This window comes from Mchenga conophoros, linkage group LG14 (assembly GCF_057382185.1).
Source record: "Mchenga conophoros isolate Kocher_MC1m ecotype Shallow Benthic linkage group LG14, M_conophoros_male_GT1.1, whole genome shotgun sequence".
Taxonomy (NCBI): Eukaryota; Metazoa; Chordata; class Actinopteri; order Cichliformes; family Cichlidae; genus Mchenga; species Mchenga conophoros.
Genome location: NC_140539.1, coordinates 16,573,420 through 16,585,955, shown reverse-complemented (window position 1 = coordinate 16,585,955; position 12,536 = coordinate 16,573,420). Strand labels below are relative to the sequence as shown.

General features: G+C 39.2%; 1 protein-coding gene across 1 annotated transcript in view; it reads left to right on the top strand.

Moving 5' to 3' along the window:
• clmpb (CXADR like membrane protein b) overlaps positions 1 to 12,536 on the top strand; it is an 88,307-nt gene that overhangs the window by 59,838 nt on the left and 15,933 nt on the right. Inside the window, exons 2-4 of the mRNA XM_085245568.1 lie at positions 543 to 694; positions 6,936 to 7,140; positions 10,041 to 10,208. Of these exons, the coding sequence (XP_085101694.1) occupies positions 543 to 694; positions 6,936 to 7,140; positions 10,041 to 10,208 (525 nt within the window). The remainder of the gene's footprint in view (positions 1 to 542; positions 695 to 6,935; positions 7,141 to 10,040; positions 10,209 to 12,536) is intronic.

Below are 12,536 nucleotides of genomic sequence, written 5' to 3'. Positions count from 1 at the left end.
CTTGTGCACACGCTCGCAATTACTGCTACCTTTTACTGCGACTGTCGGTCTTAACTGAGTCGACAGTGGGAGTTTTTGGTATGTGCGTTTTCTGTGCGGTTGGGACTTTCCATACTGACATTCACTGTTAATGGGAAGGTGGCCTGGGATAGCTTTTGGACTTTTTTGCAATGGAAGTGACTCATTAATTGTATCTTTTCGGGGTTTTCTGGCAGAATTGTCCATGTGTCAGATGTGTTGGCACAGTACCCATCCATAATTCCCCCAAACTGCAGCTGTGAATAGCTTTTTTTAGTATTTTTCCTTCAACTCCTCAATCAAACTTTATTCCCTCTGAACAGAATCCATCTGTTCTGTCTCCCTTCAATATTTGGATGTATCCTCGCACCCGGTTTCCTCTATCATTGTGGTTTCGCTTCCTGTCCACAGCATCTGTCTCTTGCCTCAAGCTTAGATCGAGCTAGTGACCCCGTCTGACATGTCTCTACCTCTGTCTCAAGTTTTTTTCTCTCTCTCTCTCTCTTTCTCTTGTTCTCCCTCAGTTCTAGTTAGCCTTCTGTCAGTGGGGGCCCAGACAGAGATGAAAAAGGTCGTTGGGGACAATGCCACCTTGCCATGCCACCACCAGTTCTCATCATCCGTCCCTCTTGACATTGAGTGGCTACTGCAGAAACCAAACTCCCCACAGAAAGTGGTAAGATTGTATTCCTTTTTTCCCTGCATTTAATACAGTTTAGAAGCATCTGAATTGTTAAAAGTCCCTGCCGTCTTACTCTGCCATGACTTGGGTAATATTTAGTAGTTGCTGCAAAGTTATTGCAACACCAAGACTGACCTTTACTGGGATGAAATGGCAATGACAGTGACATTTAGGCTAAAAACCAGAAGAACAACATGTGAGGTATATGTATAGACTGTATATGCCTTGCATAGTTTTTCTTTTCTTCCTCTCTTTCCACTTCCCTTTTTCACACACACAAAAAAAAACATTTTAGCTTTTCTCCATTTGGGTTACGCTCGCTGATTTCCAGCAGGACCTATAATAGTTGCACATTAACACAATCCCAAAATTACTAAGGCACTTCAACTTTCAGTGGCATTCACAAAGGAGCAATTGTGTTCACCAACACATTATATATTTCTAACCTTGGCACTTTTACTCTTAACTTTTTTAACTAGTGGGAGATAAACACTGTAACAAGTGGAAATAAAAAACAAACCTAATGACCTTTTCATTACTATCAAGCTGACAAATTCATCTTAGTTTTGTAAAATATGTAATTATAGAGGCAATTGAAGATTACAGCTGCAGCAACCTTCCACCCCAAAAGGAATTGAAATCAGAAATTAGACCAAACAACAGAATCAGGTTCAAATCTACTATTTAATAAACATACAAGGGCTCACGTGCAATCAGGCATTCAGGGACGCAAGCAGAATTGGCAAGGTTGACAGGAAACGGTCTCAAAACAGATCATACATGAGAACTCTCTGAAAAGTAGTCAAAATCAGCAGTCAGGTAAATGCAATAATCGTACACTGTGGGTACAAAGACATTCTGGCAAATATGTCCAAATGTTTTGGGGCAAGGACATAAAGTACTTAGTTTTGTGCTTCTTTTCTTGTTTTGTTTTTTTGTTTTTGCAGAAGTGTATAGGCTTTTTCTGGAAATAGTAAAATTCAATGCTTTAAAAAAGGAAAACATCTGTTAAACGAAATAAAGAAATTCCTTCATTTTAAAGTTTTTAAAGGTTTAAGTTTTTTTCCCCCTTTGTGTGCAGTCACACTGAATTTTAAATCAAGCAGTCAAGGTGTGCTTTAAGTGCAGTTTCAGCTTTACAAAAAGTATTGCATTAACTGTAAAGGAATTACAGCATTTATAAAAAAAAATTCCCCTTGTTTGTATTTTAAAGTTTTAGTTGGCACAATAAAATATTCTAATTCTGGCTTCATAAAGTCTATCAGCCTGTACCAGGAGGATAACTGAAATCTTTAAACGGCTAATTTGGTTTTGTTTTTTAAAGCCTTTGATAACATTCTGGTATAATTTCACTGGTGTTTGAAAAACCGCCATTTTTTTCACTCAAATTGAGCTTAGAATCTCATAAGAGAGCGCGAGAGAGCAAAACATCTCAACAGCGTTCTGTTGGAAGGAAGGGACTTCCATTTTCTTCTGAACCCATTTCTTCATGCGCTCTTGCGTTGGCACAGAGAAAGGAATGAATAGCAAAGTGTGGAAGGGAAGCGGCGGGGCTAGGAATGAAAGAAAGGGGGAAACTGGTGGCTTACACTTTGATTATTCAGACTGGGGCTGCCACATTGCGATGAATATTTAACGGGAGGATAACATTGAAGGCACCATTAATTAAAATCAAACGTTTGAAAATTTGATTAGGAAAGAGACTACGCCTGTAGCCGAATGAATAAATCATTCTTTTGTTCTGCTCCAAGGCCGTGTTGAGATGGAAAGAGCATCTTGTCAACATTTAGCCTCTGTTAGCAAATGTACAGGCTACATGTGTTTAAGACACAGAGGGGCACAAAATTCAACTCCATTTAGTCAGATGAAGAGTAAAAACAAAAAAGACTGCCCTTCTCTCACTGTTCTCAGCTGTGTTGGTCTTAGATGATGAGAGTTACTCAAAGACGGCATTTTATAGCCTATCATAGTGTAGTTTCAGCAAAGACCAGCGATGGTTAATAAAGATGAAGTTATTAATTTCATTTCCATCCTTTCTTGGGAAATTGCTCCTGCCACAGTGCCACATTAGTTAGTGCATATTGTGTGTTGTTGCTATTTGCTATGCATAATTGCTGCCCTTCAGCATGTAAAACTGAAGATATTGAACTGGCATTATTGCGAGGACAATTATCGTCCACAGAGATGATAAATATATTAGTAGTAGAGTAAAATGACAGAGTCATTGTTGTATATTTGTTTCCTCTGTGTATTCTTCATTGACTATAAAATTATTTATGGAAAACACTTTAAAAACCGAACAGCTTAAATATTTGAATGTTAGCCACACTGTTCATATAATCTGCTTCCAGTAATCTTTAACAAGCTGCTTTGATCAGAGCAGCAATTCTACTGTGTTAATGTTTTTGATAAAATGATGTGATATAAAAAATTCTATATTGTGCTGTGCAAAAGTTTTGAGCCACCCCTCATGTCTTTATAGTTTGCTTCCAAGGAGCCAGACTTTCTCCAGGCCTTCTGAAGGTCAAAGTTTTTCTTTGGACATGTTTCAGTCATTTTCAGTCCAGTCCTTGTACCTTTTTCAGAATTATGCTTTTTGTTTGTTAAGCATAAAACAGGCGCCTGACTCAAGAATGTTGCATCTGCACATAACAGACAACTTAGCAAAGAAACTAAAAACACATCATTTGTTTCCATTTATATACTTAAACCTATGAAAAGTGCGCGACATTCACATGCAGAAATTCTGCCAAACTGTATTTTTGCACCAACAGGGTGATTCCCAAAGCTTTATTAGCTGAAAGCTTTCCAAATCTCCTCATCATGTAAAGAATTGCCTTAAAAACATTTGAGGAAACTGGACGAGTAGCTGTCATTAAGTCATTTGAAGGGAAACAAGGAGAAAAGACTGAAGCATGTCAATGTTTGCTTCAAACTGTCCACAGTAAGCATGGGGAAAGTCAGGAGAACAGTACAAGAGTGAGCGTCTACAGCCATCTGTAAAGCAGAAGAAGCTTTTTCATGGTTTGGGGTTGCATTTTGTCATCATTATCATCATTTCATGACCTGTGTGAAAAAGCAGAGACACTTAATTATTTGTGTACAGTATTTTACTGAATCAACAAAACACCTTGCCTTAATAGAACAATTCACTAACAGACCGTACAGACATTACCAGAAGCAAAAACACATATACACATGTAGTTTGGTTTGTGAGTAATTAATGTTCTGATTTCATGAAGGCAACAGTTGCATGCCCACAGGACAGGTACAGGTATGCCCTTTTTTGTTTTGGTGTTAGAGCCCGGTTACTTTCTGTGTGTAGCTGTGGCACAGTGATATGTTTCTGTTTGCATTCATGGTGTGCCACATGTTTGGTAAACGGCAAGTTTGTGAGTAGGTTTGGGTATATACGTGTGTGTGTAAATGGCCAGTCATCACCTGTGATCACAGCAGGTGCCCCTGCTTCTTAGGCACTGATGCGCTGTGGCACCAGCATTTAGCGGTCCCCATCTGCAGGCTCTCACTTGCCCTGAGTAATAGGCCACTGTGACAGCTGTGTTTGTTTCTGTTTGTGTGTGTGGATAAAGCAAGAGCGTGAGAGAGCAAAAGACACACAAGGAAAGGCTAGAAATAAACAAAGACAAACTGTAAACAGCCAGGGAAGAGAAAATGAAAGCTTTCTGGTGCAGGTTTACAGATGCTACAAACTTCAAATTAGCTCATTTTTTTCCTTTGAACACCCGGTGTCTGCAAACATCAATGAAACTTGGTGGTAAATAGAAGGGAAAAAAGGGAGAATCAAACAGATTATGTCAATCGCAGGCTCTAACAACAACATCTTTTTGCGTACCTACAAGGAATTTCCGATTAAGGTTATCAGTGTGTTGAGTCCAGCACTCCACTGTGTAAGTGTGGGGTGCCGGTTCATACTCTTTCTTGTAGTCAGAACAGCGGGTGCTCAGGTTGATCTGCCTGGTCTTGGAGTCCTGGTGTTCTGCCGTGTCAAGTAGCTGGTGCTCTGTTGTTTCCAATGACTTTATGAGATTTGCTTATGTGATGACTAGTAACTACATCTTATGGTCTTACATGTAGCACATGTTTTATTTATGTAAAAGTTTTTCTGTTAGAAAAAACTGCTATTGCAGGAGCTAATGGGGATCTTAATAAACTAATTAACTAACTAATCTCGGTTGCTATGACACCTGAGCTTTCATGTTGCAGAGAAGCAGGTAATCAGCTAGGAGCTCAACAGCTTTGTGCCCTTATGGGGCACAAAACCTTTGTGATCAGGATTGTCCTGCCCTATGTTAGCACCTGTTGTTAGCACCCCAGTTATTTATGCTGCCACGTGTTCTGGAGTGCTGTAAGCTTCTTAAACTAACAGGCATGAGTCGTGTGAGGTACTGGTACTGCCCAGCTATTTTGTTGACCTTTGTCATTGATTTTGTTCTGAGAGGTTGCTGTGGTCTGCTCTTAGGTCCACCAGCCACTTGGAGTTGGAGGCTTTATGACACCACATCCTTGCTCTTACTCAGTCTCAGCTGTGGTGAGATCCGTCCTTGTCCCATTGTTGCCTATCCAAGGTGTTATGGTTGCAGCTGGGAAAACACCTTGGATAGGTCTTTGGAGAACAAGCCATTTATTCTCTCTGGTTGTGTATCCCTTTAACCTAATAGCCAGTGTTATGAGCCTTTGTTTGGTACTTTGTAGAAGCTCTGTTATGAACACATTGTTATCCTGTTATGGATATCTGATCTCTGTGATGATGCCTATCTCCAGCTCTGATAGCCAACTGTAATAGCCAATATCCTTCTGGGCTTCCTCCACAGGCACGCTCTGCACATATTCTTGAGCTTATAACCAAATGTTTCTATGATTACAGTGGCAGTAGCATACACAAACTCACTGGTTTATGTGATACTGGTAGTGGGGGTGGTGAGTGAAGCTGTGTGACTCGCAAGCATTTTTTCTGAGGGGATTTACCTTTCTACCTCAGCTCAAGAAGTAGAGCAGGTCATCTACTAATCAGAAGGTTGGCCATTTGAGAACCGGCAGCTCCAGTCTGCATGCCAAAGATCTTTGGGCAAGATACTAACTCCATGTTGCTCTCCAATGCAGCCATTGGAGTGTGAATGTGTGTGAATGAAAGTACTAAAGCATAAAAGAAAGTGCTGGTGTGAGTGGCTGAATGAGGTATGCTGTATAAAGCGCTTTGTGTGCTCAAGTAGAGTAGAAAAGCACTATATAAGAACCATTTCATTTAAAAGGGACTAATCATTGAGAATTATGGTGTTTGAAGCCAAGCCTGATCATAATCTGACTAAAATGGCCTAAAAGCTGATTTTTACCTTTTCCATTATTTTTTTTTTTTACATTTTTCTTTTCAGTTTTATTTGTATATCCTTTGAAAAGGGGAGTTACAAACGTGTCATTCTATAGCCATTTTTTATCATCTGTATGATATTATGTACTTTGCTGTTTCTGAAGTTGTTTTCTGGTGACATCACTTTTAGTGCCACTGTGTGCACTTTAATCTTTTATCTTAGGGCCAGAATAATAAAATAGAATTGTTTGGGAGGGTGTTGTGGGGGTTTTTTCTTTTTCATTTGACAGCTTTATTTGTGGAAACACCATAAAGAGATAACAACACTCACAGATAATCAGCTAAATGAACACTGGCAGGATACTGGCATTCCAGCAAATGCATTCATTTGTAAAATATTATTTCCCAAGTGTTAATTAAAAAGTGATTGTTAACAATGTTACCCATGAGTGCTGGTATTCTGTTTTTCTCAAGACTGTGCCTCCAGAGAGGAACTACGTGGAACTGTCTTAACTGAGCATACACAGCCATTAGAGCCATGTTATTTAAAATGTAAATGGCAGCCTACCAGTGAAATATATCAAGGGTAATACTGTTGGGACATAGGAATTAAGCGAACCAAATGTGCTGTTAAGAGATGAAAATCTTATTTGGGAATTACTTGCATAAATCAGTTAAGAAATGACATCACCAGCTGCTAAAATGTTAGTACCAGGTCCAGGAAGAAATGGGAGAATTCCTTCAAAAGAAAGATAGAATCAAGATAAGTAGAACCGGAGCAATTATGAATCAGTCAATCCCTCGCTGTAATACATCAGGAGTTTTTTCACTTGTGCAAGAATTTCATTTCAGACAACAGTCTCTGGTCTGAACTAAATCCTTGATTATCTTTTCTTTCTCCACATCTAGATTATTACCTTCTTTGGGGGAAACGTGTACATCAGCGACCCCATGGATACTGAGCCCAACCATCTGTCCTTTGCTGGGGAGTACCTGGGTGGAGACGCCTCCCTACTCATCAGTGACCTGCTGCTGAGCGACACGGGGGAGTACTACTGTAAAGTCAAGAGTGGGGGAAAGTACCACTGGAGCCAAGTCAACCTCATTGTATTGGGTAAGTGTGGATACATCAATGCACGTGCGCATACCATTGGGTTATGAAGAAATTCATTTGTACATGGAAAATCCTCATACACAAACACACATACACACACTTCTTACACACACAGACCTAATCACTGGATCATTAGCCTGGCACATTTCCTCTGTCATGCTGACTGATCTAATGATTCAATTTGATTCAGACAGTGTGATTTGATTTTGTTCGTGCTGTTTGGGTCCATTTGGATTGGTTTGTTGATGAGGTGAGACCAGAAACATGCAAGTAGGTTTGGCAGGGCACAGAAATGATTGAGTTAGAGACTGCATTACATGGGCAAATTTCAAGCTAGATTCTAATGTACTCGTGTCCTCTATGACATATACAGTACAAGACAACAGACCAGTTTGATGTTCATCATGTTAAAAAGTTAGCTTACATCAGTTTAAGTACAGATAAGCTACTTAGAAATATTAATTGCCCAAGTGACTCTTAGATCTTATAAATACAGAAAATCCCATTTTGGTACGGGAAGCGTGTTGTTCTAATTTGCACATTATGCAGATGGCTATAAATGACTCAACAATACAACTACCTCAGTGGTAATGCGTTTCTCTGTCTGCATATCAGAAATAGCTGAACAACTATGAAGGACAGACAGCTGCAATAGCTGGCCACAAAGTCCGGCGGGAGGAGTGAGATCGCTCTCAATGTCAAAAAAGCATGCGATTTATTAAAACATCATGGGAGATTAGTTCAACCCGTGGTTATTGGTTTTCTAATGGAACAGTCTGTTAATCCTTTCGCTCTCACTCCCCTCTCTCTTCCATAAAGACATTTCAGTGAGTTAGTGCCTCGAATTTTACAAATTGCCCTCAGCTTCCCAGTGACACTTTCGATTTTGAGAGAGGCGAACATTTGCATTTTTTTCTCGCGCTCCCTACGCTAAGATAATGGCTTGGCAGCTGAGCTGGTAGCTGGCTTGGCATGAGACGGCGTGTGTGTGTGCCATAGTTTGTGCGCTTCTCCAGTGGTCGGGTATGTTTCTGTGCAAGCTTGCACAATCACGCCTGAATGAGCGTGTGGATTTGCATGTGAAGATTTTAAATGTGTATATGTTGCGTTTATTAGTATTGGGGTTATGAGCTGAGGTTACGCCGTCCAACTGCTCCTTCTGCAGTTTGGCTTAACCGACCCCGACAGAGCTCAGAGACGCACAGACGAATGCATCAATGCTCCCTGATCAGCTTCTCTCATTATATTCTTTACAAAGTCTGTGAGCAGAATACTGCCTGCAGGGTGTCGAGAAAAGAAAGACAAACAAAAGGAGAAATGCACATAAGCTATCTGATTTTTTTTTTCTCTCCACTGGCTACTGTTAATTCACTGCATGTTAGCATTTCGCAGTTACTACTGCTGCAACTTCACTGACAAGCATCCTAAGCCAAACACAAAAGTCAGCATTGGAAATATGTCAGCGTGACAAAAATAAAAAATAGATATTTAAATTTAGCTCACCACTGATTTAAAAATATGTCACTCGGGAGGGGGAAACAGTATGCTATTTTCATGCTTTTAAAGTGTAGCAGTGCCTTTCAGCATGTATCCAACAGAGCAGGGCTCAGCAGATTCTAGCTATACTGTATTAAGCCTTTAGCTAATAGACTATGACCAAAACCTTTGACATGAGAACATATTACCATAAGTATTCACAGCCAGCCTTGGGGTTGAATTGATCCATTCTCTACGGGAGGATGTTGCTTTTTTCTTCAATTTGTGTTACCAGAAATGACTGTGATGGCAAGGTAACTGAACATCCCTCAAACAGTTGCACCAATAAAAAATACTGATAGAACACATCAAATAAAGTTTACAATCTACGTCAAATATTTCAGCTTTATGCAGCCCAACAAGCTATGTTATTATCTACATTTTATTTCTTGCTTTTCATTTGAATGTAGTGCTTTAGTCTGGGGCGATAAACACAGGTGGTGGACAGTTTCACATTATAAAATAACTCCCGCTTCAGTAGATGTTATGTTCAAAGAAGTCTATTTCAAACATAACTCAATATTCAGCATTCAAAATAAAAAATGTCAGCCCTTCCCTTTCAAAATAAAGATTCATTTTATGAAATGCAAAGTTCCTATAATTGGCATAGGAAATGTTGTGGCAAGCCCACATGATACACGTAGGCCACGATTTTCTGCAGAGTAGTAATGGAAACCATATTTTAATGCATGCGTCACTGGCAAATTGATGACTACATTATATGCACATATTAAAAATTAATCATTTCGGTGAACGCATTTATTTTTGCTTAATTATTGTATTAATATATATGCTGCTTAACGAATTCACTAGACCACCATGCAGTGTAAGGTTTATGTCACAACTGCCCTAAATTAGCAGCAATGTAATTGTAAAATAATTATTGATGTTCCTGTAATGGTTGTATGCATGTGAAAGCTGTTTAATTGACATTTTTATTGCTAAATATATTTTATGTTGTTATCCATGATTTTTAAGATTCACTGTTTTACTTATGAAAAAGCAGAATAAAATAAAGCACATTATTTCCTTTGGTTGAGATGCTAATTTACAGTCTTTTACTTACATTCGTGAACAGAAACATTAATTGTAGTGATTGATTTATTTCTGAACTTCTTGGAGAAGTCCAGTGTGCTGGCTGAGATTTGGATTTAAAAACATGAATTCAGTTTGTTATATGCGTCTTAGCTTTAAACAAGTTTTTGAAAGATGACAGGTTTAGTGTGTTCTTGTTTTTATGGCATGTGGTTTAGTAAATTTGTTAAACACTGTGAGTCTTTTATACACTTTATGTTTAACTGTGATAAGAAGTTTTGTTGCAAATATTGATTCAAGCATTTTTTGATTCTTTTGTTTTCTTGCAGTCAAGCCTTCCAAGCCGAGATGCCGGATGGATGGCAAGCTCCAAGAGGGCAGTGATGTCAAGCTGAGCTGCAAATCCAGCGATGGTTCAGACCCCATTAGCTACAAGTGGGAGCGAGTGCTGGACAAAGGCAAGAGCCTGGGAAAACTGCCAAACCTGGCGCTGATAGGTAAGAAAAATAATCGGCACTACGCTTACATGCTGATTCACTATTCGACCCCTCTGCAGAGGAATGCCACGAAGATTCATTTTCATATTAGTGATTTTCATAGGCTGCTTGTCGAAGGCAAGTTTTGCTGAGCGCGTCATCTTCCCTTCACCTCTTCCCATTTTCACATTCATACATTTGCAAACACTGACACCTAAATTTGCCAGTGCCAGCTATATTGTCTACTGCTGCTCCTTGAGCTGCTTCACTGGAATAATTAACACTTGCAGCACTTTGCTCAAGGGCACTTTGATGGGCTCAGGCTGTCCCAGTTAATCCGCTGATTCTTCATGCCTCTATTATCTTTAGTTCGCCTCTCTCTCCAAATTTGAACAGTAAACCCAGGACCACATAATGTGTACTAGTTTTTTATTTTTTTTTCCAGAAAATCAAACAGAACACAGCCTTGTGATTTCTAGTTGTATTCTATTGGGATGACTTATATAAACACAAGAGCTGATGCTGTGATCTGATGAATATTTCTGTGACATTGAAATGTCAGCCTGGCTCAAGTGAATACCTACATGCACGAAGTCAGTGTGACTGTTTGTGTGTAAAGTGGAGAAAATCAAATGTAATAGGCAGAACTGGATTGGCAGCTCAGACTATGTTCTGTACCAAAGAGGCACTGGCTCCGCAGTAGCCTTGAGGCATACTTCACTCACATGGTGTGGATTCTGGCATTCCTCTTGAATCATAACCAGGCATATCTGCCTCTAAATAAGAACAGGGATGGGTTGTAACAGAAAAGCTAATAGCAGGGCACCTCCCCCCTATTGTGCATTCTCTAAACCAGGAGAAACAACGTCAGGGTGCCAATCTCTGTTTTCTCTCCTCTGTTACCATCAATATTGGTCTTTTGGTTAATTTTTAATGGCTTGCAATGTGACACAGGCATCCAAAAAGTTTGTGATTCAGGTGGAGTAAGTAAATTTTAGTAGTGTAGGTAAAATCTGTGCAGCTCACTGATGTTGTGGAGCCAACAAGAGGTCAACATTCAGCAACAGTCTTCATGCCTTTAAGCATAAGCCATCAAGAACATTTAATCTAATCGCATTCAGCTTCAGACTCATACCCCTATACTGCCCACACAGATCTATGCCTCTGATAACGTTTCCCAGAAACTCTCTTTGTGCTCTGCTAAATGAGTGTTGGGACTGAAATATGAGACTCTAGGGGCTTTCAAGGCTTGCCTTGATTTACCAAGGTGACAAGTGTGGAGAGAAGTGTTTATCATGATTCTAGTTCAACATTTTCAAGTCTGAAGGAATGAACTTTGTTTGTGGAAATTAGAAATTGGTCTACATGGTCTTCACAGTTATGCCGTTGTTACCTAAATGTGTTGCTAGTTTTACTTCTTCGCCTGAATTCTTTGATCATATGTGACTGTAACTCCCTTTTTGCATCATGAAACCAAGATAAATTCCTTACATGTGTCTTCAGCATTACTGGGTTTCTGCAGCTCCTGGTTTTCGTGTTTAATATATTCCAACACACAAGCAATTAAACACTATGAACTGGTTCCACAATATTTTGGTCACTTTATGATGGGTAAGTTGTACAAAGGCAGTCACCGATCAGCACCAGAACATTTTGACAATAAACTGTATTTGAATAAAACTGTTTCCTGTAGTTTAAATTATGGCTCTGTACCTCAGTAGACTTAAAGATTTCCTCATAGGGTTAATAACATGTCTACTAACTATTTCATGTCCAAATTACTGCTGAGGGTTACTCCAAAAACTTCCTTTAGTGGCTCTTCATCAGAATGTTTTTTTATTTGTTTACATGAAAATCAGCCACTGTGTATTTTTAACACCTATGTGATGCCATGATCCTGCTTAACATCCTGCCTAAGTCTCGGAAAAGGTTAAGTATGGAACATAATATAAATGGAAAATCTTATATTGCAATCCAAACACAGTCAATGTTAAATGACAGGAAAAATCAGTGCTCTGTTGCAGTATGCAGAGTACTGATGTATCATAGTACAAAAAAACACATTGCTGATGGTATACTTGCACATAAACCACTACATTGGACACTGATGTGTCACTCCATACCGTGCCACCCACTCAAAATGTATGTTGTCCACCTAAGTGGACATGTAAAAAACTCTTTGAAAAGTGCATGTTTAAAAAAAATGAAGTTCAAAAATCTTTTTTTCATGCCTAAAGATGAATAAAAATACTTAAGAAAAAAATCCAGATTGAGGTTGTCATAATTCATGCTTAAAAGGGTTAATGCAGTTGACACAAATTATGCAGGTTAAGGCATAAAAAGGTAATT